This window comes from Chironomus tepperi, unplaced genomic scaffold (genome assembly GCF_022539635.2).
Source record: "Chironomus tepperi strain 1889 unplaced genomic scaffold, CSIRO-AGI_Ctep_v1 contig_128, whole genome shotgun sequence".
Classification (NCBI taxonomy): domain Eukaryota; kingdom Metazoa; phylum Arthropoda; class Insecta; order Diptera; family Chironomidae; genus Chironomus; species Chironomus tepperi.
In genome coordinates, this window is record NW_027226250.1 from 1,688,379 (window position 1) to 1,716,326 (window position 27,948).

The 27,948-nt window shown below is 30.7% G+C and overlaps 3 protein-coding genes across 3 annotated transcripts in view; 1 reads left to right on the forward strand and 2 right to left on the reverse strand.

Annotated features, from left to right (window-relative positions):
• The window catches only part of js (jiangshi), a 43,756-nt gene that overhangs the window by 7,141 nt on the left and 8,667 nt on the right, over window positions 1-27,948 (reverse strand). The window contains exon 2 of the mRNA XM_070636513.1: window positions 26,746-26,925. Coding sequence (XP_070492614.1) covers window positions 26,746-26,844 — 99 coding nt within the window. The 5' untranslated portion in view covers window positions 26,845-26,925. The remainder of the gene's footprint in view (window positions 1-26,745; window positions 26,926-27,948) is intronic.
• LOC139087638 (brachyurin-like) lies at window positions 8,938-9,930 on the reverse strand. The gene is made up of 2 exons (XM_070636500.1): window positions 9,748-9,930; window positions 8,938-9,682 (listed from the first exon to the last, which is right to left on the reverse strand). Exons 1-2 carry the CDS (start codon window positions 9,901-9,903, stop codon window positions 9,017-9,019), a joined length of 822 nt encoding a protein of 273 aa, XP_070492601.1. The 5' UTR covers window positions 9,904-9,930; the 3' UTR covers window positions 8,938-9,016.
• On the forward strand, window positions 15,109-16,034 carry LOC139087623 (brachyurin-like). Its single transcript, XM_070636484.1, has one exon. The coding sequence runs from the start codon at window positions 15,181-15,183 to the stop codon at window positions 15,976-15,978; it is 798 nt and encodes a 265-aa protein (XP_070492585.1). The 5' UTR covers window positions 15,109-15,180; the 3' UTR covers window positions 15,979-16,034.

The window sequence follows — 27,948 nt, forward strand, 5'->3', positions numbered from 1 at the left end:
TTTCCTTTATTCGCGACTATTTTCGATCCATATTTTTGCATTGAATTTTAATGATAACATTTCAAGTTTGAAAAGTTCAACATCTTCAACTTACTCAATTGCTGTTTTGAATAATGAGAGCCTCGTGGGCACATTAAATTAATGAGAAGAAAGACTTGCATAACACATTTGTATGTCCATAAAGTTGAAAAGGTCGGAGTTTTACTGCTTTTTATTCCGTTTCGTGTTACATTTTTATGTCTACATTATTATTAATATCATCGTTTGTTATTTACTTTTTTTTGTGTAAAACAAAGAAATGTAACCTCCCAAACAAGGCTCAGACACTCAACAAAAAATTGTAAAAATTGTACAATTTTTACAATTCGTATGGAAAAAATTGTGAAAATTGTAAAAATTGTACAATTTTCACAATTTCGCAATTTTTGTATGAAAAAATTGTACAATTTTTACAATTTTCACAATTTTTTGATGTAAATTTCAAGAACTAATAATTTAGTAATCCAATTAATAGATGGAAATTATAGTTTTCACAGCAGGTAAATTGCTTTGTGAAAACATGGAAAAGGTAAAAAATGTTTATTTTAACTGAATTTCTTGAAAAATCATGTTTTGATGCATAATTTATTGGCAAAATGTGAAAATTTTTAATGTTTTACTTACAAAATGGGAAAAATACCTTGTAAATTGCTATTTTTCGAAATAAATTTCTTAAACTAGGATAAAAACTCAAACCGAAAAACGGAATTTTACCTCGGTTTTCTTATTAAGGGTAAAAAATGCCTCAGAAAAGTTGAATTTTGACTAGGTTTCCATATTTGGGGTGAATTATCCCTCAGAAAAGCCGAATTTTGCCTCGGTTTCCATATTTGAGGTGAATTACTACTCAGGAAAGCCGAATTTTGACTCGGTTTCCATGTTTGGGGTGAATTACCCCTCAGGAAAGCCGAATTTTGCCTCGGTTTCCATATTTGAGGTGAATTACCCGTCAGGAAAGCCGAATTTTGCCTCGGTTTCCATATTTGGGTTGAATTACTACTCAGGAAAGCCGAATTTTGCCTCGGTTTCCATATTTGAGGTGAATTACCCCTCAGGAAAGCCGAATTTTGCCTCGATTTCCATATTTGGTGTGAATTACTACTCATGAAAGCCGAATTTTGCCTCGGTTTTTATATTTGAGGTGAATTACCCGTCAGGAAAGCCGAATTTTGCCTCGGTTTCCATATTTGGGTTGAATTACTACTCAGGAAAGCCGAATTTTGCCTCGGTTTCCATATTTGAGGTGAATTACCCCTCAGGAAAGCCGAATTTTGCCTCGATTTCCATATTTGGGTTGAATTACTACTCAGGAAAGCCGAATTTTGCCTCGGTTTCCATATTTGGGGTGAATTACCCCTCAGGAAAGCCGAATTTTGACTCGGTTTCCATGTTTGGGGTGAATTACCCCTCAGAAAAGCCGAATTTTGCCTCGGTTTCCATATTTGAGGTGAATTACCCCTCAGGAAAGCCGAATTTTGCCTCGATTTCCTTATTTGGGGTGAATTACTACTCAGGAAAGCCGAATTTTGCCTCGATTTCCATATTTGGGGTGAATTACCTCTCAAAAAAGCCTAATTTTCCCTCAGTTTCCTTATTTGGAGTGAAAAATCTCTTGATTTTTTTTTATTAAGGATGAAAAACCTCTCGAAAAATTCAAATTTTGTCTCTATTTTCTTATTTGGAGTGAAAAATTCCTCGTGTTAGCCAAATTTTGCCTTATTTTTCTTAAATTAAAATTAAAAATCCTCGGAAAAGTCAAACTTCACCTCAATTTTCTTATAAAAATTTGAAAACCCACTGAAAAATCAATTTTTCACTTACATTTCCCAAATATGAAACTCATTCAAATCAGTTTGTGTTGATTTGAAAATTGTACAATTTTGTCAGTTTTGTATGAAAAAATTGTGGAAATTGTACAATTTTTACAATTCGTATGGAAAAAATTGTGAAAATTGTAAAAATCCACATCGTGTTAATGCAACTGTACAATTTTCACAATTTCGCAATTTTTGTATGAAAAAATTGTAAAAATTGTAAAAAATTACAATTTTGATTGAGTGTCTGAGCCTTGCTCCCAAAGGAAGCTGTGCAAACATGCTCTTAAGCATAATTTCTCACGAAAAGAAGAAATTTATAACTGCCAAAATTATTAAAAGCTTGCAATTTATTATGTCATCCGTGACTTGTAATTGGTGAACTATGGTTGCGGTAGTTTATGAATTTAGAAATTAAAGTCTGCATACTTTATATTTATCTTCTTAAGATACTGAAATTTAATCGCCTGTTTGAAGATTAAGAGAGTATCACGTAATAATTTAGGAGATTGTTAGGTAAAATTGTACATTCATTTACGCCCAGTAATCATAAATTAAACTTTAAAGTTAGGCATTTACCACAATTTTTTTGTCTGAGACTGAGTCATTTCTTCTGATGAAAATTTGGACACATATGCGAGTAGGTATTAAGACGAAGATATTGTATTATGTCAAATGATTCAAGTCAATATATGGAAATAAATATATTGCAAATCAGATGGCAGTTCTTGTAAACAAGTTTTTACACTTAAGAATAATACAAAATAAATGTAAATATAGTCACAACTGAATTGATTAAGTTCTCTTAATTATAAAGTTTGACTGTCTCTGAATTTGACAATTTTGGACTTTGTGTAGGATAAATTAGAGATGGCAGTAAGGGTGTCGATTATTTGGGTTTTCAGGATTTGTACAAATCCCAAATACCCAAATCCCAGGACCCCAAGTACTTGTACAAATCCCAAATCCTAAATAAGAACAAAATATTATTATAAATAATCGCGTTTTCTGAGGTTTTAATCATAAGCATCCAGATGCAAGTCAAATTTTAACCATATATTGTTATGTACTATTGCAAATCTTGTTTAAAATCCTTAAAACTGCGATTTTTCACCTGAATTTTCTCAAATAGTTTATAAAACTCTCGAAAACGTGAACCTTTATCTTAATTTTTTTTAATTGCAAAAAATTGCAATTTTGGCCAACATTTTCTTAAAAATTTAAAAAATTCTGGATAAGTTACGGCTTTTCACCTCAAATTTCTTTTATCAAAGTCAAAATTTATGGAAAATTGTTAGTTGTTGACTGGATTTCCTACACTAAATTGAAAAAGTCTCGTAAAATTTTCACTATGATTTACTTTAAATTAACCAAAGCAAATTTTCATATATAATAAAAATTCACTTGAATGCATTTTCAACTACGGGCAGGCAAAAAAATGCCGATCTGTATTTTTTTTTTGGCCAAACCTAGATTTTTCTTACCAATTTGGTAAGAGGTTATGAAAAATTAATGAATAATAAAATTTTGAAGAACTAAAAAAATAATAATATGAAAAAAATAATGATATAAGATAAATTTTAATTTATAAAGATTTGTACAAGTACTTGGGTCCAAAACCCAAGTACTTGGGGTACCCCAAATCCTTACAAAATACCCCAAATCCCAAATACTTGGGATTTGTAATCGACACCCCTAGATGGCAGCGATTTGCGTCGCTTCTCTGTATCTGTCAGAACTTTGGCATCTTACAATATTTGCAACTCAATAAAAATAATTAGCTTAAAGGTACAAACAAATTTATGTACAAGTCTGCTTAACACTGACTTAAATGGCAAATGCAAACAACTCTTTAGGCTTAATTCATGTCTCATTTGTGCACCGTAAATGGCTCAAATTTCAGTTCAAATCTTAACAAGGTACTTAATAAATAAATATATTAGGTGCTGAAATTCGAGCATAATTAGCAGCAAATATTTTAATTAAATCTTTAAAAATTTCCTAGAAACATCCCATCCCCCAGATCAGCATCATCAAATATCAAATTATTTCCTAGTAATTCCAATGATTCGATCTAATTATAGGTTTAGCTTACATTAAATCATAATTCATCTTTTTGGAATTGAATAAATACGTAGAATAAAAAATTATTGGCATTTGAATCAAAACGGTCCATTAACATGCCTGTATCATTCAGTCTTGTTGATGCCGTTAAGTGCTTTAAGCTCATAAATTATTATTTCATCTACTCTAAATATTGACTTAGTTGTTTGAAGAAAATTGCTAGTTGTTTATTAATCAACTGCCATAATTTGTGAATGAATCCAAAAAGGTTCATTTCTCACTGTCAAATTATGTAATAACTAGCATAAAACACCACCAAACATGGTGGGAATACACTTATTTAAGTGTTATTTGGGCTTTGGGGCATCTGAGATTCTCAAAAGCGGTAAGACAGAAAGACAAATGAATTAAATTAAATTAATAATATCAATTTTGCGATCTAAAAATGTCTTTCTTTATTACCTGTTGATGCCCTGATCCAATCTATTCATGAAGAAATGAAAAATTGTTTATGAAATGAAATTGTATTTTTGGAACACGACACAAGACAATAGGAAAGGAAATTTGGAATCGCAAAGATGAAATTCATTGGACTAAAAATCAAAACTGAATTATATTTTTTAACTATTTGAAAGGAGCTTATTATATTTGATGGCTGACCAAACGTCGAGTGTATCACTTTCCCGAAAGACTTCCTCTTTTCACTAAGAATATCAAACTCCTTGTCCGTAAGTAGTAATCCACAGAAACAGGAAAGATATAGTAGGTTCTGCTATATTCGAACCTCAACTTATTAAAGAAGCATACAGTAATAAAGTCAGATGGAAAGCCTTTTGCAATGACTTTGACTCCAAGTTCGAAGCATGATTCCAGTAAGTAAGTAAGTATAATATATTCCAATTCACATTGATCTTCAGAATCACTAAAAAATTTATTGGATTATAAAAAGACATAAACAAAAGCACTCTAATCTTCAGATACAATAAAATAAAGCACATTATCGACAGTAAGAATACGTCTTAGTCTCCCAAATATGGTAAATCATTTCAATGTTCCCTAATCTCTTTTCAATCTACTCATACACAAAAAAAACTACATCAAGTCTCCGACAGAAAAGAAGAAACTTGTATGCCGGCTTGTAGTATGTAGCGCGCCACAAGTCTACAAAGACTAAGAAAAATGAATCTTTGTCAAAAAAGCTTAACGAATGTGCGACATACGAATTTAAAAGATGTAGCACATGTTTGTTATGATGTGAGGAAGCTTTATCTATTAGCTATTGTGTGAATTTTATTGTAAAATCGTTTGAGTTTTGCCGACAACAATCTTTAATCGCAGCATCACTGTGTTTTTTGTTTGACATTTCATCAGTAATTAATTTTAGCAGCTAAATGACGTGAATGGAGTGAATTTATTGAAAACCGATTAATTAAATTAAATTTTTTTATGATGTGATAGGTTCTTCATGACTATAATTCACGAATGAGTCTGATAATCAATTGAATTATTATGTAAGTTAATCACTTATTGTTATTTTACTACTAAAAACTCACAGTTGCAGATTAATCGTCTTCATTCACATAATTTTTCTGATGTGTGTAATTTATCGTGATTGAGATTAAGAAGAGGGAATATTTATGATGCTTTTGATATGGCTTGGGCAGCACGTGAGTTTTATTGATGATTTTTATTTCTCAAAAGATGAAAGTAAGTAAAATGGAAATTTGAGATAAAATTACATCTCATTACTTCATAATATGCATTTTATCGAAACAGCACAAATTTTTATGCGAACGTGGCTGACTTTGGACTGGATTTGGTTTGAATTCAGCACCATGCGCATTCAGTATCACAAATTTCTGATGCATTATGAGAAAGTGCTCACAAAGGTTTACCACCTTGATTTCAAGATACCCAAGTTTCATCAAATTTGACACCTTTAAAAAATCCTTTCTCAATCACACGCTGATTAATGTTTGCATATTTGGCATCAGACATACAACTGATTATTTATGTATCTTTATATCAGGTACGTAGTCAGTTGATTCATTTATAAGGGAATTTATTCACAATTCAATCAAAATATCCCTTCCGAAAAATGACTGTCTACGCCCCTGACATACATGATTGCAATGAATCGACAAAAATTTCAATAAAATAGCACAAAATAAAATTAAGTGAATGAAGATAGCGATTGGATTTAATTCGATTGAATGGGAATTGGAGGTGCTTGTTTGATTGTGCAAACAAAAGTAATTTAAACAATGACACGAGGAATTCATTTTGAAGTGCTAAGGTAAATTAAAAATTAGGTTGTTCAATATTTAAGGAGATTAATTGAGATTAACAGAAATTTTGACATTTTTTGTCAAGATTTTTAAAGAAAATTGATAATCTGTTATAACGTTCATTTTAGATTTGAATAATATTTATTCTACTTAGTTTAATACCCCTTTTCATATACATAGTTCCGTGAGGAAGGAGCTTTAATTAAAATACAGACAATCCAATTACAAATTTATCAGATAATTGATCTGAGTCACTGAATTATGGCTTGATAGAATGGTAATAAATTTAGTCAACTTCATGTAAAATAAGGTAGAATTCAATGTTTAAGGTAGCTTCACTCGGATCGAGATGCAATAAATTTCATTTGACATATTAGTTTAAGTTAAATTTATTTGAAATCCATGGTAATTTGTTAGTGGCTTTTATTCATGGCTAGTCATCATTTTCTTTTATTCACATGTGTTCACATAAAATAAGTCGCAAAGTTTTTGCATTTCATGATGTATTTTCTGTATTCTACCAAGTTTCATCTGATTTAGATCTGATAATATACAAAAAGTATCAAATTACACTAATTTAATTCTCATGAAATTGTTCCATAACTGCCTGCAATTATTTAATTTAATTCATTATGTAAATTTTGATCCATAATCATCGTTGGACTTTGAAATCTATCCGTCCTTATCTTAAAATTCAAAAATGTTCATCTTGTAATCTTGTTAATTCATAATTTCATATTGCATTACAAACATGACTCATTTGGCATTCATTATCGAAAAGAGATCTTCTTCCATTGAAATCTATTAAGTCTTCATCATTTATTTTCGCACAGATAGAAAAGTCATTCGTCATAAGCGAGCCTAATACTTGAGAAGATGATCATAGCCGTAATGATGATTTTAAAATTGTTTTTTTATAACAATTGAACAAATCTTTCATAATTGATGTAATTTCATAGCATAAACATTAAATGTCGCCGGTTCATTTTACGACTAAGCATACAAACGCTGCGTGAAGTCGGATTTTTATACTCCAAAAATTGCCAAATATTTCTTTCTTTTACTGTGAAAAAATATTGTTTCCCATCTTCTGATTACTTCTTTCTCATTTCTACGCTATTACGCAATTTAAGCGCGCACATTATTATAATGTCCCCCGTGAAACCGAAAGTCTCTTTTGCTTCTTTTTACTTTTCGCTTGGAGGTGATTATTTCATGCCACAATTTTATTATTCTTTATGTCTGGGTCTTGTTTTGACGATTAAGAAATTCACACCTCTTGAAAATTGTAAAATAGATTTTAACGGATGGTGAGTGCTAGATTTGATCCAACTGTCCATCCATTCAAACGTGTTTGAAAGAGTAACATGATGATTGAATATAGTAGATGTTGCATGATAGTCATTCAGGTACTTACGTGCTTCAAAGCGATCTCTTTTTATTCGGAGAGATTATCGAATAAAAGTTAAAGAATTACTTAAGAAAATATGAAGGCAATAAACGCATGGTTGTTTCTTGAAGCTTGGTTTTATTATTAGATGAGCTGTACAAGTATATGGGTGCTCACATAATACCCCAGTATATAGGGTAACGGTATCAGACTTTGAGGATAGAACGAAGAAGACCAATGTATTATATCCAGAAACAACTTAAGATTGATGCAATTAAACAAAGTGTACTAAAGATTTACATTTTACACAAAATAATAGCTAATCCCAAAAAATACAATATAAACCCGCCTCTAGCCATTCATTAAAATAACCAGAGCGATTATCACGCATCATTCTTGTAGACACATTTATTGCCTTTTCGTGTTCAATTGTTTTGTGGATTTATGAATTCATTTTTAAGATGAAACAGAAAGCGTGGACATTACATATGATGTATTGAGGTTGTCTGAGGAATCAATATATTTCAAATAAGCCACTCCATAAAATCTCATTTAAAAGCGCCAAATTTGGCGATTTGTAATTAAATATATTCATGACTTTGATAAGTCATTTATCTGCTTTGAACAGTATTAAAATGTGAAAATGAAAGAAATGTTTTGAATTTGCGAATTAAGATGAAAGTGATTGGATTATGTACGGTGAAGGTTATTTCACAGGTTTTAATCGAATTTAAAGAACTTTCTGCGTAATTTTTCATATTAGACAACCCGTTCACATATTTTTTGTGTATCTATTGCGTAACGCATGAGAAAAAAATTAAGGCGATTAAATTCGCAATGCTCAATCGCATCAATAACTCATCACATTTTACAAATATTTATTCATTGATGAGTTCATGGTCGATTTTTATGATTGTAATACAACACTTATCATCTTTATTTCTCCCACAATATGCTGATCGCATTCATGTGATTATTTTCCAATTTTTTAATGATCCCATCTTTCATAATGAATTTTTCAAAATGTGCAAAAAGTCAAGATCGCTTGAACTTTAAGGGGTCAATAGTGTATTTAAAAATGGCCAAGATGATTTTTTGTGCTATAAATAGATTTCCATGTTAAGAGATTGAGCATCAGTGGTTGACAACTTTTTATTTTTCATAATTCTCCTAGGCGATAAGCTTCAATCGAAACCGCATATGGCATGCGGTTCATGGCATTTTCAAAATTTTTTGGTACTGTTTTTGTTACCGTGGTACACAGGTTACCCACCACTGTGTGTTTATAATCGATAAAAATATATTTTAGACGTGTTTTTGTCGATAATTTAAAAATTAGTAGGAAGATTTCCAGAAATTTTTATTCTCGGTTAAAAACAAATTAACGTTACAATTTGGTACAAGCAAAAGGACTTGTTAATTTAACTGTACATACTAATCCAGGTTAAAAATGAAGTGATTCGAACGAATCCGTATGGTCGTGCAACTCCACAACTTGGTGGAAGGAATTTAGTCAAACCAACAAGAACTGGACGAATATCACCGGGACGATTAACTGTCAAAACACTTGTTGAACAAAAGTTTGGATTTGCAGCAGTAGTTTGGACACAGATTGTATTATCATTGACAGTTCCTTCAGTATAATATGGTGCACATACACTATTGGCTATGACAGAATTGAAAAGCTGACGTAACGTACTAGAAGATGCAATTTGTTCGGATACACGACCCCAACTCAAAGTACGTGCAACTTCGCCTGTGAAACTTTCACCTGTAAAATCGATAGGTAATCTTGCTTGTTGTACGAACGCATTTAAAATAAATGGATTTCCAGGTGTTCTCAACATTGCAACATTATACGCGTATTTGGAGCTATTATATAAATTATGAACTACATAATTTGTTGGTAGAATCACTCTTCTTTGTTGATATTGCTCAACCATGTCCCGATTATGAACTCCTGCAATAATTTCAACTCTAGAAGTTCCAGAAATACATGTTGCTGTAGTCAAGACTGCGACTGTTGAAACAATAACTCCTGCACAATTATTTATGTGAGTTGCATCTTGATAAATTTGAAGTGAGACCTGATTTATAATTTTAAGGTTTTTATAGCTCAATAGTACATAAAATAATGACTAAAATTATTTACCACAAATGGGAAAGAGTTGGCAGTTACTACTGAAACATTAAATGCTTCAATATTTTCAAAGTTTTTAGATATAAAATCATTCTCAACAGGATCTTCTGGATATAAACCAGATGAATATACTACTGATATGCAGATCGCGATGATAATAGCTTTCATCTTTCAAGAAGCAACTTTCCTGTATGATATATTTTTGAAAACTGGCGAAATTGTGTAATATTAGCTGATTTTATTCAACGATTTTTCGTTATCAATCTTGAATCCTTGCCTTAATGGCTTATTGTTATTTTATTTATCAAACTGTGCCAGTGATGTTAATGCTCAGAATTATAAAGGTTTACTATTTTGCCGCTTGACATTTGTTTTCAATCAATATCATATGAGTGAACCTTTAAAAATTACAAATTATTATGCATGTCTACTTCCTCTTGCATAAATCATACATTAGTATTCCTTGAAGTAGCTAACCAGCAGGACAAAACAGTTTAAACCACAAAAATGCTTTTTTTTTTCATTTACAAAAACTGAAATAAACTATCGCAGCATAATGAGGAAGTGTACTTGAAGATGAAAAATACTTTCAATTCAGGGATCGATCAATATTTATTGCATCTTTTACAAATTTACGATTCCATTCATGTGCCATATGAATAGGAAAGAAGAAGATGAATGCATTAACAAAAATGTAAGTGAGCGAGAAAGAATATGATCATGCATCATTTATTGTTGATGTTGTTGTGGTGTGAAGGTCACCATAACTGGCATAATAATCATTTAAATTTTACAGATCGCATTATGTAAGTTACTGTGTTTTGTGCATTACAATATGAGATGTTAGATGAATTTATCGATTAATTACAGAATTCATTCAAGATTTATCAATAGATAAATTTGTTAGAAAATTAAATGCATGAAACCCATCAATTAGAATACATCAGGCAATCTATAGAAGATGCAATTAATCGTTGCTGTTGTAATAGGCAAATTTTCATTTTCATTAAGTTCCATTTTTTATTTTCCGCATTACAAAATATTTAGGGACGGTTACCATTTTTGTAATAATTTTTGTTGGCAGACGAGATGATACAAACAAATAAACATCGTGCATAAAAATGAGCATAAAAGTGAGTTCGACGAATGAAGAAGAAACGAAACTTCCGAGAACTTTATGATTTTTCATATAAGATATAGAAAAGGTGCTTGGCTCAATTTGGGAATGATAATCCGAAAGTGGTGGGTTAGAATCCAGTCATATCCAAATTTTCTATTTTTTGGGAAATTTGGGACTAATTAATGTACGAAGATCAAGCAATAATTAGGTTTCTACACAACATTGGATTAGGGACCAGAGCTACAAGAATCCCTTTAGATTGGAATATTGTAAGAACGGACATGAAAGTTTCTCGCCACAGCCCACAGAAGATTTAAAAGAGAGCCTTAATTTATTCGAAATCTAGATTCAAATAGATTCAAATAGATTCAAAAGTTTGATGCTACAAATCTTTCATAAAAACATCTGAAATAAATCGTGATGAATTTGCTCTTAAAATATCGCATCATGTGCTTCAAACATATCCATATCAATTCACATATGCGCCTTACAATTGAATCAATAACAAACGACAAATCGAATGGAATTGGAATTTATAGTGTAAAGTGTGTGAATATTAATCCATAAGCCATATTAGGATGATATTATATTATTGTCATATGTTTTATTAAATTAGTGTCTAATAAACCGCTATTTTATGGAGGTCATTTAAAGATGAGCGGGAAGATGAGATTATGGAGATGAATGTATTAATAAATAGCGCATAGAGGTTTAAAGCGGGTTACTCCTTTTTATTTATTGTTGCACATTTTAAGCGATAGATTTTGCATAATCTGATATTATACTATGTGCTGTATTTGCTGAGCTGTATTTGATAATTTTTGCAAATGCGCTTCTTTTACTGATGAAATTTTACTCTCATTTCAAAAAGACAATTGTAATGGCAAGGCCTTACTTTACAATTATCTCTATCAAATTTTTTCGTACCATTTTATATTAAAGTCAATTGTCATCGTTTTGCAATTTTTCATCTGCTTTATTATACCGCATGTTCACATTTTTTATGTATGTCATCTTCATCTTAATCATTTCTTTTACATTTCAATAGCATTTAAAAAGATTTGCCAATAACAATGTCAAGAATTAGATATGTTGGCTTTAGTTTACTTTTTGCATTATACTGCATGTCATTTAAATAGTCGTTACTGTCTAGATTTAATCTAGAAAACTAAGCAATAAGCCAGTTACTCGATAGTACTGAGCAAAAACTTCAAACCCGAGTTCTCAATTCCTGGTTGTCTCAGCCAACAATTCAGTTGCTTTTTTCGAAAATGCGGAACGATCAGAATCAAAAATAAATCATAAAAACTGATGCCAAAAATTCAGTCCATATCTTAATGATCATAAACATCATTATAAGCCAACAACAAACAATATTCATCAAATTTGCTTGACGATATTTATTGGTGATAAAGAAGCTATTTTAAATTACAACCTAACTCACCTTGGATTACCTTAATCATCCAAAAAATTTTTTGCTAGTTTTATATCCATTCCATATTGAATTCAAAATTGACTTCTTAATACTAAATGATATCGATGTAATTGGTCTGCAGAAAGCATAAAGTCATGCCGTTTTTGTCTATAATTTATGACTCAACATCGCTTCTTTATTTTTACAGCTAACTGATTGATTTTAACAACTTTTTGGTTCATCGCCTCGTGGATCTCTAATTTTTGATTGCCACCTAGGTCATTGCTTATTTCTCACATGGGTAGACTGAGACATTCCATCAAAAATTATTGGAAAATTCATCAAATTGAGATTGAGTGGCTAACAACTTTATTTATAAACTTGTTGGGTATGCTGACGAAATAGAAATACTTTAAAAAAGATTATTTCTTAAGACACATCAGGTGGAACGGAACAATGGATGTACTTCTAAATTAGATGCATTGAGAAATGCTTCCATTCATGATTTCTTAACATCAACAGTTTACAATTTGTTTATTATTTCAACTTTTTTTGTATATATGGAAGTGATTTAATTTAAATATTCAAGTAAGTAGAATTTTGAGTTTGGTTTTGGAAACGCATTTTCAGGCATCTAATTTTCATAGGTTGTTCCGGCAGTTTAGGGTTTCTTGCGATGTTCAAAGCCCGCAAGTGGTTCGGATATCACTTTGGAGGTCTCATTACGGCTGGACCCGTTTAGAGGACTGAAGGGTTTACAAACTAACAAACATAACAAATTTTCAGCCGGAAGCCGGCGATAGAACCAGCTTTACTCGATATCTGAGGGACGCCATCGATCACAAGTGTTCTGTACTTGATGGCCGTAAGTAAGTAAGTAACAAATTTTGAACCAAAAATGCATCTTACACATCAACTTCAAACTACTTTAATATTGCACCATTAAGTGAATACTTATTAAGCTCATGTAAATGCTATTCATTATTCAAAACAGTTGAAAAAATATGTATAACAATATTTATGATGAATTAAGTAAACCATTTGAATGTGAATGAACTGCGATTAAACCACAAAGTATACTTCAAAATATGTAAAAAAAAGTGCGATATGGAAAGAGATCAAGAGAAAAATTCAAGCACGTGTGAAAATATTTACGTCTATGAACCGTTCTCTCTTTGTTTTCTTAAATATTAGCTGCCGTTTGTTTGCTCTTTTGTTTTCCACTGGCTATTCATAAATCATATAAAATATTATTCACTGATGATTGTAATTTTCTTTTGTATGCTCGAATAAATATCAATAAAAATTGTGACTTAGTGGATTAATTTAGATTAGTGAGAGATTTGTGAAACAAGACGATGAAAAAAAGACTTTAAATTGACTTTTAAGTTCAGTTAAGCATATTTTTAAGATCATCTTAATTGGTGGTAATAACGAGAAGTCATTTATTAATCTGAATATAGTTTTAATCGTGGTATTATTCAGAAGATGAATAATGAAAGAGATTAGATTGCAGCAAGATGAATGTATGAATGAACAGAATGCTTTGGTGGGAATCGAGTTTATTGAGAACTGGTTGGCGACCAGAATTGATTTTGCATAAGAAGCAGCTTTAAGACTAGATTGACGTGAAATATTCAGAAATAACTGTGAATTTATATAGCAAAATTTATTCAATGCAGAAATCGAACTTACTATGTATGGCATATCATCTATAGAATGATCAGTCACCATAAACTACAAAGCTGCAAACTATACCTGATCCATCATTGAATATCTACTAAACATTTTTGAAATTCTTCAATAAAAATCGACCATATTCATAAATAAGTCAATATATAGAGGAAATACTTCGCAAATAGACAATCCACTTCACAACAAGAAGCGTCAATTTACACACAAATTTATTGTATGTGGATTACGCGAGACAAGAGATCATGGCCGTAAACCACCACAATATATTCTTTAGATACAAAAAATTGTTAAGTACGATTAAATTTAAGTCTTTCCTGTATCAGTAATTCAAAAGAGTGTATTTACTGATTATTGAATTGTTTAATCAGCTGAGTTTTAAATAACTTTTGTTACTGCAAATTATTGTCACATATTGTCAAGTGGTGATGTTCAAATGAAGAATGTGGCAAAAAAACAAGTATGATTTTTGAGATTTAATCAAAGGTACGAAAAATCATTTGGATATTAGGTTCTCAAAATAGCAATAAAATAAATACTCTATAATTCCTGTTATTAGATTTTGCGACTGTACTGATAACATTCCAATAAGCTTTTAAAATAAAATCGCAAAGACTAAATCAAGATTAAGTATGAAGTATGTATATATCATTTTTACATTGTATTCGATGCGGTCACCAATTCTACTTTTCAATTATTTCTCAAGGATACTGATAAGATAATATTAGGCAGAATTTATAAGCCTATAAAATAAATTCAGCAGTGGTGGGCAAACTTTTTTTTTTTTTGAGGCACACCTTGGTGGTAAGCCTCGACCTAAACCGCATGTTCATGACAAACCAAATATTTTTTGGCGGTACACAGAGTGCAGCAGCATAAAGGTGTCCGACCACTGATTAAAAATGATCCTTTTACATACTTAAAACAGCCTACACGTTTTGGAAAAAAATACGAAAAATGATAACACATTCTGAACAATTCTGTTATCATAGCAATCTTTACTTATATATTAGTACAGTTTTATTGCTGATAAAGTTATTCTAATCTAAAGCCAATGGATTTTTTTTTCACAAATGTAATCCCTCAATTGACAGATTACGCAAGTGCGAATATTAATACAATCGATATGTTCAAATTTTACGCCAGTTCTGTGCGAATTTTCAATCAAAAAGTATCAATTTTAAAATTACATTCTAGGAAGAACAAAAACAGTTAAAAGATGAAGCTTTTTCTGCTTGCATTGTGTATTTCTACAGCATATTCTCTAAATAATGTTGAAAATCCAGTGGATATTTCATCGGCATCAAAGTTTTTACAAGAAATTGACCCATTTAATGAAGTTGCTCCTCATTCATTCCCGTTTACGGTCATGATTCAAATTCATCAAAATAATGTCTGGGTTAATAACTGCGCTGGAGTGATTCTTAGATCAAATAGAGTTCTGACAACAGCACAGTGCCTCAGAAATGCAACAGCAGTAACTGTCATTGCAGGTGTACATAATCGTGATCGTGTTGAACCTAATCAACAAAGAAGAAACGTTCCTGCAAGTAGCTTCAATATTCATCCACATTATGATAACAACAGATTGAACAATGTTGCTATTTTGAACGTTGCTACTCCTTTTACTTTAAATACTGTTGTAGCACAAGCAATACTTCCAAATTCGGTTGATGAAGAAACATTTGAAGGTCAAACTGCTCGTACTTTGAGTTGGGCAAGAATTTCAGGAGAAACGCTTTCTTCGAGTGTTTTACGAAGTCTTACAAATACTGTCATATCAAATACAGAATGTGAAAGATTTTTCGTCCCAGGATTTGTATTCCACAGTACAATATGTGTAGCATCATCAACTCAAAATCGAAATTTCTGTGGAACAAGTGTTCTTACTGCTGAGCGTGGTGGATCAATTGTTATTGGATTGTCTGACTTTGTACCACCAGGTTGTGAGGTTGGTCGACCATTTGGATTCGTACGACTTTCAAGCTTTGTAACTTGGATTAATAGTCAATTGTAAATAAACATTTGTTAAATATTATAAATGCTGATTAAAGCTGAAAATTATGAAAAATAGGCACTTTGTATGCATTTTTTAATTAGGTACCTAAATTCAAATTCGATCAAAAATGTGCATCTGCACCAGGCATCTAAAATTAGAGATTGTGTTAAACCGCCTCAGCAAGTCTTCATTGAAACAAATTTATTTTCGCAAATCAAGCAAAAAGTCTCTTTTTAGGAAAATGATTACTGTTTGAACATTAAGAAGAACAATAAATTAGCATATATACAGCCATAAAATTCGTAAATAGCTAAAAATATGGGATAATGTCAATTTTATTTAAATTTTTATACTTTATTGAAACCATAAAGCACAGTTTCTTTCCTTTTCTCATCAAATTTATTCAGAATATGTTTTCGCATTGCAATAGTTCTGTTGTATGTATCAACAAGCCCTTTTTTCAGTCAATCGAATCTCAAAACTTTTTTGCATGACAATCAAATCATTTTTCACTAAAATTATTTACTTAATAAATTATATTGCCTAGCAAAATGAGCGGAAAATCTATTTGAAAGTACAAGAATCTACAATTGCCGCAATTGCACACCCACGACCATTCCTTTTCTTCAAACTTCATTCACTTAATGTTTCGTAAAATTTCACATAAACATCGTCGGTAGACAATGAGTAATTTTGTTTCTGAATTGAATGAGCTTTAAGCGGTCTTTAAAGTCATCACCTATTGACCGCCTTTTTATGCCAATTTTCAGCTATACTTTATTGGAATATAAAGTGTTATGGCACAAACAGAAAAATTTGAGTTCAAATGTTAGGGTGAATTTGTCATATTTTGACTGATTGTGGTTAAGGATTTAAGGTTTTAATATTTTTATTGATTATAAAAATTCATTGTACTTTGAGGTTGACTTCAGGTATACTTGAAAAAGTTTAAATCAATTTATTACAGTGGTGGGCAATATAAGTGTTGCGACATACTAGTGTGGCACCAAAATTGTAAGTGGTAATATTTCCAGGGTTAGCTATCTCAGAGTTAGATTTCTCTTGCGGTGGGTTTTCACGATAAGGTATGAAATAGATACACCGCTGGTGTACCATTGGTACAGTACAGGTATACCCTTTTGTCGCACCAGATGGACTAACTGGAATGGTACCTATATCATACCGTACCATATCACCTACGGAAAAATAAACAAAACTTCCAATGTTGTGCAATCTCACATTCTTCCGAAATTTTTCTAAGGAATCCATAACAAAACCATAAAAACTTGCGTATGATGTCTTTATTGAACGGTATAATTTAACTAACAATGCTTCAATTTGTGACTTGTATAATAGGTCAATAAAATCGAGAACTGCTAGTGAAAATTATATAAATGCATTAAAAATTCAGGAAAATAACATCATCAGAATAGCATCGTTAATAAGGCATAGAAATAATTGGCAGTAAATTGAAAAATCACCATTTATGACTTTATATTTAGCTATAAATTTCCATTAACTCGATCAAATGCATACTCATATTCATTACAATATGAGACTTGCTTTCATAGCTCAATATATTCATGTCTATGAAGTTGAGTATAGAGTAATTTTAGGCTTGTGAGTTAAGTAGCAGCTTGCAAGTCTTTCATATTTTTGATGTACATACATAATATGAAAAGTTGTTTGCATTTTGAAGCTGAAGTTCAAAGTCTTATCGTCTAAGCTTCTACTTTTTTCAATGTCGACCTTGCTGTTGATGAAATTGTTGAGTTTGAAGTGTTTGATTTTTTTGAGATATTGAAGGGAAAGTTCGTAAAACGAGTCAAAGTAAACAGATGGACTGGACATGTTATTACAAGACCTGCAGATGCTCCGGATTCGACTTTGTAATTGGTAAAAGAGCTCATGGACGACAACAGAACTTTTCGAAGGAAACTTTCGACAAAGAAAGTATTGGATTTGATATTGTAAATTGGCAGACGGAAGTCAGAGATAGTTCAGGAAACATTCGAAGTTTTTTTTGGAAATTGCATAAAATTTTCTTTTTAAAAGCTTTTAAAACTTCGGCCAATATACCCGTCTCTTCTCATAACAATTGAATTAATCTAATTCATTTATATAAAGCCATTCAACATTCCAAAATACGCAATCTAATTTGATTCAGTCTAAAATTTCAATTTTCATTATTTCACCATAAAAAAGTCATGTCATCTTTAAACAAACAAACAAACAAGAAAAAATGCATTAAAAATTCGTCATTATCTTCTTTTACTGCTTAGTTGTTCAACGACTCTCCATTAAATTAATTGAAATTGAAATGATGAAACAAATTTTTTCTGTGATTTATAGTTAGGTGACAAAAAAGTTAATCTAGAAACCTTGATCAGAATATATTACCTGTGGATATTCATGAATAAATTTAATGCAACATTGTTGAGTAGATCATCATACATATGTTTATAATGCTAAGGAAGTACCTAAGTTATGCATTAAACATTTTTGCATGCATTAGTGACTTTGACTTTTAATAAACAAAAGAGACTAGAGCGCTGGTGACTGAGAGGCTTTTAAAGGAATGCGAAAAATTTTACAATGCATTTGTTTGCTTTTTTATTTCATGGGATTGTTTTTATTCTAGAAAGTTCAACATGTACAATTGTATTTTACTTGCTGGAATGGATCTTTATTTTTTTTTTTTTTTGAAAGCCAAATTAAGGTGTTTTCAATAAATTATGTAGCTGATTATAGTGCAAATTTTAAGGTTGAGTCTCTTCTAAAAATTCTTACATTTTTTAATTCATTTGAGGCTTAAAACTTTTAGGAGGCAAGAAACTTGGCATTAACCAAGTCTGTTAAATGAAATTTTTAAATAGTCTAGATCAATTATTATACTAACTAATTGGTAATTGATCGAGTAACGATATCCATTTGAAAGGCATCCACATGAAAGCGGATTCTATTTGTAACAACAGCCACAAACTAGTTTGATTATGGTATCAGGATAGATTCTTTGAAATCCAACCTAGAGCCAATGTCGGCCTGGCATTGGATTTCCGATAATTTCTTCGTCGTGTGTTTTTTGGGCACGAACATGCATTTAAATAAAATTATTAATGTTTCAAATTTGATATGAATTTAAAATTCGTGAGAATCAAATTCTTTTAATTCAATAATGGCCAATATATAAACAGATACAAAGTTTATCAAGAGACTGGAAATCAAGAAATTTTAATTAAATAAATGTGATGATCATATTTTTATAATTGGGTTCTTAAAATATTTAATTCATCCTTTCATAAATTTCAAGAGTCTTATTAAAGTATGTGATAATTATTTCTTATTCAGTCTGTACATAATAGTTGTAGTAATTTATTTGAAGTTAGCAATTAAATTATTTATTATTATATTTTGATTAATTTATTTTTACTAGAACATAACCATACATACAAGCATGGTAAGAAAATTCTAATTTAACAGTTCTCAGTGCTTCCATGAAGATTAAAGAACTAGAATGGCAAAAAAAATAACTGGCTTTGATCAAAATTATCAAATTTATCAACAATAAAATAAATCTTTATCAGTTCTGCAAACTCGATTCTTGTTTGAAACTTTGAATTTTATAATCATAAATATTGCCAGACCACGCAGTTTTAACAATCCATTCAATATATATTTAGTGTGAAGTATCATTGCAAACGTCAATTCGATGTAAATCACAAAAGAGACCTTAATCAGGGTTGATACAGACAAAAAGAATATAAAGAAGATGAAGAGGAAAAAAATTGCATTGTATTCCATCAGTCTTTGAGTTATTACATGTCGATGTGTTATTATTCACCTCTAGTCAATGATCATGATCATTAAATTGAAGATGAAATGACTGCTTATTGTGGATTTTATGTTAATGAAGGAGAGAAAAAATTGATATGAATAATAAAGAATTTAATGATCTATCTCTTTATAGTATGTGCGGCGTTATGAATAAAACTGAAGAAATTAATCAACATATGATAAATGTCGGAGAGGCTTATGAGCTATTCAATTGATCTTGTATACATCTTCATTATCAATGTGCATTATGACATCTTATTCACACTCGAATTTGTGTTCGAATTGATTACATGATGTAATCGGCTTTGAATAGGGCTGAAAAGTCTAGAGCTCGAAGGCAATTTGAATTTTTTACGAAATTGAGTCGACTTTTCTATTTCAAATCTGACACGACTTTAAGCATTGCTGAAAACTATATGAGATAATTAAGTTACAAGGGAAATGTGATTTATCATGACTAAAAAATGTTCCCGATCGTCACAAAATATTCACGGCAGTCAAGTGACTGCGAACGAATCAGCAGCATCCAATTACTAATTAACATCTATCGACTATTCTCAACATTCTATTGAAATCATTAAAAAGCAATCATAAATGCTGTGAAACGCGACACATCCAACGATATCATTTGAGGACCATCAGACACAATCAACATCAGAAGTGAAAAACAAAGAAGGCGTTTCCATACTCAAAAAATGCTTTGTAATAATAATTAATTACATTTTGATGAGAATTACAGTGATTTGAGGTACGACATCGTGTGTAGGATTATTAGCAATATCGGCAATAAAAATCGTCGTTCGAAAATTGATAGACAATTCTCTCCAGATTGCCATTTATGTCAAGTTAATGCCTGTCTCGCAAGAAATGTCGTTGCTTCTGCTAATGTACACTAAATGTGTTTACCACGATGAGTAAGAAGATTATTTATCAGAATAAGAACTTTCGTGGAATGAATCCGTAAAGAAAGTCCAAATTTAGTCAGAACAAAAAGACTCGGTCCATAAATAGCCAAGTGCTGTTAGAATATTCTTAAATGACTGTCATAAGACATTAATTTCCTTGACTTTTGTTGCCATAAAATTAAATCGTTTCGATAAGCAATTTTAATTTTGCATACATGGAACTTCATTTTAAGTTCAAGTAACCTTAATTTCGGGCAATAAACTTCTGTTACTTTCCAAGAATAATAACAAGATCCGCTTCTTAAAAAATAAGATTCATTGACTCTTAACATGAAATAAAGTCATCTCAAATGTGTTTATTATATCTTCTTAAAACTCTTTGCCTGACTGAAGCATTTTCTCAAAAGTGACAAGATGCATAAAAGCATATACATATTGGGAAAAGGTCAACGAATCTTTCGAAACGTCTAATGGATTTTGTTGATTTTTTCTCTTAGACATAATGCTTTAATGTTGAGTTATGAGTTGGACGATATCGTTTTGGGTAGACAGTATTAAATTTGTAATCTTGGAACATACTCAGAAAACACATGGCCCCAACCAAAGGCTCAAGACCTACGGTCGGATTTCATTTAATTTCACCTGGCGCCAGAGTCCAACTGGCCTAGAGCCGGATTTACGGACATTTCTATGTCGTGAGCACTCCGGGTAAGTAAACTGTAAATGTGTGACGATCAGGTGCGTTCGAGAATGCGCTACAAACTGCAACTTTAAATGCTTCATTTCCTCAAACCTTAACAAAATATCCCTCTCATGTACACACAGCAGTGCCGTTTGTTATTACAAAATATTTATTATTATTTAAAAAAATAATAAAGTTGTTGTCTTGCGATGCCCACAAGAAATTAAAAAGTATACATGACAAGAGAAAAATAATGTAGATGGAGGCGCGAGTGTGAAACACAAAAAATAATTTGTAAGTGTCTATCGGTCAACAATGGTCAGACATTCATTGAAAATAATGATATTAGGAGATAAAATATCACATCGTACTCAATTTGCAGTCAATTACAGTCATCTTTATGTAGACAGACTCATTGAAATGAGTGTTACAAAATTTCAACTAATTTACTTGTGTGAAATTGACTCAATATACTGTTTACTGTAGATGGTATGATTAATGTTGTTGAGGATTGTAAGAAGTTCGTCATTGAAAATTTTCGGGAATTAATGATTGCTAATTTTTTAATTGGAATAAAAGTCTATTTTCAGCAGTAAGAATTAATTAAAATTCTCAATGTTTTCCGTCAGCTTGATTTATCCTTTAATCCCTAATCAATTCATATTCTTATCAAAACTTCTCATCTGTCAGTAATTCAAACAAATCTCCATATCATCAATTGAATCACATTTGACGTTTTAATAGGATTTACCATATAAAGTAACCGCAAAAAATTCAGAAGTATCTTTGTGAAGCTTTCTAATGACGTCTCAGCTTTATGATTTATTTGATGCGATAAATTTGAATTATCGCTGCTTGCCAGTATTAATATGAGACCATTGGCGAGTGGACCTCTTCACGTGTGCATTATTTTCACATTTAATTGTAATTTTTAAAAGGCTTGAACTTCCCAAAAATATTAAAACGAACAGCCAAATTAAAATTTTAGAAAAGATTAAGTGACATAATACTTAAATATCTATTTGGTACTACCTATGTCCATGAGATGCTCAAGCGCCTTAAATCGACCAAATAATCACATATTGAGCATTGTCATTTCTATACATGAATGTACAATTTGCTTAAGCATAATCATTTTTGTTCATTTAATATAAATTTGGTTGCGTCTGAAAAACTTCATTTCCTTGCAAGTCTCATTGCTTTGTCAATGTCTCTTGACATTTTCATTTCGTGAAAATTGTCGACCTTTAAATTAAACATTTTAATTGATGATAAATAATTACAATTGTTGTTCTGATAAGTTGACTAGACTCTACTGATCACGTTTAATATAAGTGACCAAGCAAATGTGTACAGCTATGATAATCACATTTATATGAATTAATCAACAGATGAGCCATTGAGAATTAAGTTCTCATTGATTAGTATGTGTTCATATTAGGCTTTATGGTCGATCAATTAAGACTGAGGCAAAAAAAGTTCTGCACATATAAGTAAACAGAAGATGGTTACGGTTTGTTAATGAACAAACATTAAGGAATGAGTATCGATGAGTTTGAGGAATTTATTGTAAAAATTCTTGGATATTTCAATGATTCTAAATGAATGTGAGCTAAATATAGTTGGAATATTTACGGAATTGCTTAATTCATTTTAGATTGTTCAACAAAGCATCACAAACCAATCTGTCCAATGATGATACAAATTGAGTGAGAAGTTGGCTTCCTGATAAATTTACTTAGTTAACTCAAATAAATTAGCATGAAAATTGAGTCACGGATGATTTTTAATAGTTTAAATATTGATTGAGAGGATTTTTAAGCTGTGATTAAAAGTGTGCCTGAAACTAGTTTTTACGTTATTTATAGAATGGTTGATTTGACAATTTTCATAGAAAATGAATTGAATTTTTGAACAAATTTTCAATATTTAAAGATAAGAGGGAGGTTCAATTTGTAAATCTCAAGCATGTCTGGTTGTTGAGATCTCGTGCCTCACCAAACCAGCCAGCCGATGAAGTGATTATGCTAGTAATGTTGGCTAAATTCAAATACTATGAAGAAACAGAATGTTAAATAATTCAATTAATTATATCTTATCATGATAATCAATATTTCCTAATATTTTTTTTAAAATCCCAAGGAATTCATGTAATCATTATCCAATATATCGAGGCCCAACTTCAGCTGTGCGGAAATCAGTAATGACTATCCATTAATCTAATCTTTTAATTTACAAAACAAAATTTTTCACTTTATATTTTCTTTAGACAATTAGCCACAATATCTCATTATGCTTAACACTCAACCAAAATCTCTTGATTATCAGCGACATTCAAATTTATTCTTAATTTTAACCGATTTGTCTCAATTTATTAATTTAATGAAGTGTTCATATTGAGAAAATTCGACGCTATTTTTCATCTTTCCCATTAGAACTTGAAACGAGATTTTTTAATGAATTTCGACAGTGGCACATTTATTTATCTAAATAACTTAAAACCTATTGTTCCTCTTATTATTTCCTTCTCAATGTCACAGGAAGAAAAATTGAGAATAAAAATTGAAATTCACGATAATAAAACACAAAAGAAGAGATCGGCAGAATGAAGATAAGATGTTGTTTAAAGAGATTTCAAGAGATTCTAGTTACGAGTGGTGATAAATAATAACTGAGATTCTGGATTCTCATTCTTAAGCTCTTAAGACAGGTGTATAAATGAATGATTTCGGAAATTATACTAATTTTATAGTTGATTTAAGTGTTTTAATGATTTATGATATGTGGAGACTTAGGATCTTTAGGATGATTTTGCAAGAATTTAGAAGATTGTCAAATTACTAGTGTATTGATCGAGGGGCTTAAGCAGATTTTTGCCCAGCAATAGGGATTTGACTAGCAAAAAAAATCTGATCACTAAAATCCATTACAAAAATTAAATAAAGCATTTAACAATCATTTTAAGCTAGGAAACCAAACTATAAGCCAGTAACTAGATAGAACTAGGCTAAAGCTATAAACTCGAGCTCTCAAGGCTGTCTGGTTACTGAGATTATACGTGTTACTAATGCGATCAAGCGTCATTTCTCTCAAAAATACGCTTAAAACAGTTTTGAGGAGCAAGAGTGCTAAGATAATGATTTGAAACTTTTATACAGATACTGTTCATATCTTTATCTGACCGTGATTTCAAAGGATTTTTCATTGCCACTGTCAAAATATTTTAAATATTTTTAATTACCCCCTGTCAGACCCCGATCAATGTTAAAAAAAATCATCGTTTTTTAACACTTTACAAGCATGTATATGTCATCAGTAGGCGGCATTTTACTATACAAACAGTCAATTTAGATCTGTGATAAGTAAATCTTCAATGGGTCGAATGATTTATGACATAAATACCAAAAAACTTAAACAGTTAGTCTTGCAAATATTTAAATTTATCTCACAAATGCCACAATTTACAATTTTTATGGACATTCTTTATAATTTGACCTTTCGTGTGTAAAAGGAGACTTGCCTCTCAGAAAAAAAAATCAATTTAAGACAACAAGTCGTGTGTGTGCTGCGTAATTAGATAAACAGCATTTAAATGAGATTTTTTTGATGATCTTCAGATTAAAGTAAATGAGAAATGGATATGATTATGGAAATATTTAAGTAATTGATCAATATGAATGGCCTATAAAATGTCAATTATTCTGTTTATGATTGCTTTTTGGGTATTTAGATATTGAAGGTTACGGATGAGAAATTGTCAGATTTATTGATTGAATTTTAATCATGTTTGCTGTAAACGTGTAAGTCAAGGCTCAGACACTCAACCAAAATTGTAATTTTTTACAATTTTTACAATTTTTTCATACAAAAATTGTGAAAATTGTAAAAATTGTACAATTTTTCTAATTTTTACAATCTTTTCTTATAAAAATTGTGAAAATTGTAGAAATTGTACAATTTTCGCAATTTTTTCATACAAAACTGACAAAATTGTACAATTTTCAACTTAACATAAACTAGTTTCAATGATTTTCATATTTGGGAAATACAAGTGAAAAATTGATTTTTCAAAGGGTTTTCATCTTTTTATAAGAAAATTAATGTGAAATTTGGCTTTTCCGAGGAATTTTCATCTTAAATTGAGAAAATAAAGGCAAAATTTGGTTTATATGTGGGATTTTTCACTCCAAATAAGAAACTAGAGACAAAATTCGAATTTTTCGAGTAATTTTCCATTCTATTTATGAAAATCAAAGCAATTTTTAGCTTTTTTGAAGGATTTTTCACACCAAATAAAGAAACCGACGCAAAATTCGGCTTTTCTGAGTGGTAATTTACCCCATATACAGAAACCGAGGCAAAATTTGGCAATTTTGTGGGGTAATTTACTCCATATATAGAAACCGAGGCAAAATTCGGCTTTTCTGAGGGGTTATTTACCCCAAATTTAGAAACCGACGCAAAATTCGGCTTTTCTGAGGGGTAATTTACCCCAAACATAGAAACCGAGGTAAAATTCGGTTTTTCTGAGACATTTTTTACCCTTAATAAGAAAACCGAGGTGAAATTCCGTTTTTCCGCTGGAGTTTTCATCATAGTTTAAGAAAATTATTGCGAAAAATAGCAATTTACAAGATATTTTTCCCATTTTGTAAGTAAAACAGTAAAAAATTTCACATTTCGTCAATGAATTATGCATCAAAATATGATTTTTCAAGAAATCCAGTCATAATAACATTTTTCAACTTTTCTATGTTTTTACAAAATAATTTTCCTGCTGTGAAAACTATAATTTCCATCTATTAATTAGATTACTAAATTATTAGTTTCTTGAAATTTACATCAAAAAATTGTGAAAATTGTAAAAATTGTACAATTTTTTCATACAAAAATTGCGAAATTGTGAAAATTGTACAATTTTTACAATTTTCACAATTTTTTCCATACGAATTGTAGAAATTGTACAATTTTCACAATTTTTTGTTGAGTGTCTGAGCCTTGGTGTAAGTTTAATGTTGATTTTGTTAGATTTGTGGATAGTATCTCGAGTAATCAAAAAATCTACATCAAAAACTGACAAAATCTCCACGGAAAATGTAGAAGATGTACAATCAGACAGGTGGAAATCTAAACAAGTAAAAAGTTCAAAAACACAAACAGTCTGACAGACTGTTTACTGAAAGTAACAAGGTGAATGATGAGTGCTGCCGCATAAGTCAATACAATTGATCTTCAAAATAAGAAATTCAACAAAAAAATCATTTTCATATTTTTGTGTGCTATGTGCTGCACGCCTAATAATATTGATTCATATTCGTAAAGTAATCTCAATATATCTAATAAATATAATGTGTAGATACTCACATTCCCAGTTGTTCGAGCATCGAGGACAGCTGCGTTGAGTAGGATGATGATCCAATAAACAAATGGAAATGCCATAGTGGCTGTTGTGATTTTCTTCATCTTTTTTATATTCAATAAAAAATGTTCAATTTCACACTTCTTTATGTTTCTAGCGACACAGAATTAGACACTCAAAAAATTCTATTTATGGAAAAGAAGGAAATGAAATTGATTGGATTAGTAAATTTAATTAAAGGTTTTTATATAAAGGTTCACACAATCGACACAAATGAAGAAGGTTCCATCGTGTAACTTTAAAGGCTCTAAACCTCTTTCGAAGCCTTCTTCATTTGTGCTGCTCTGATCAGCAATCATTCACATACAAAAAATGTCCAAACACCATTCAAACAATTGATTGGATATGTATAGGATTCCAAAATAAATTAATTGATTCCTATGATTGACTTTACTGCGAAGTCACCCATTCTTAATATAAAATAAGATTACGATCAGAATTTGAACAACTCATATCTAACACAGATCCTAAATTCATTTTAAAAAATATCAAAAGTTACATATGCATAGAATCTTTTAAATTTTTCAAAAATCCGAAGAAAAAATTCATCGAATTCTTAAAAATCTATACTCAAAAACTAGCTTCAACTCAACTTCAACTTAATCTAAAATGAAATCACGTGAAAAGAAACGAGTCGTGCATTAATTAGAATTTCTAAAATGTTTGAATAAAAATACAAAGTTTTATATTTTTAGCATTCTAAGAGGATCTTTGAAGAATTCGAAGAAGTTCTGTTTGCAAAGGGAACATTTGAAACTTATGTAACAATAAAACTAGAATTCTACTGTAACGCTTTTGAAGTGGATTCATGAACTAAAATTTAAAAAATTGTAGAACCACCTCGACATTAAACGTTACGTAATTATCGAATATTCCCAAAGCTCCTTGACTAAATGATGATTCTGTAGAATCATAATTATTGATGACTTCTTAATCTCGAAACGTGATTTGTGGGGAAATTTAATTGTCTGTGAATTCGTGGAATTTTCGACAAAAAAAGGAAAAGAACTGAGATATCATTAAAAAATTAAGTCTAACAAAGTTGGTTGCTTGTAGGATTTTATTCTAGTAATGTGGCTCCGGGTCGGCTGAACCAGCCCCACGTCGAACTCAAGCTAGTCTGGGACCACATTTTGGCCATTTGTATC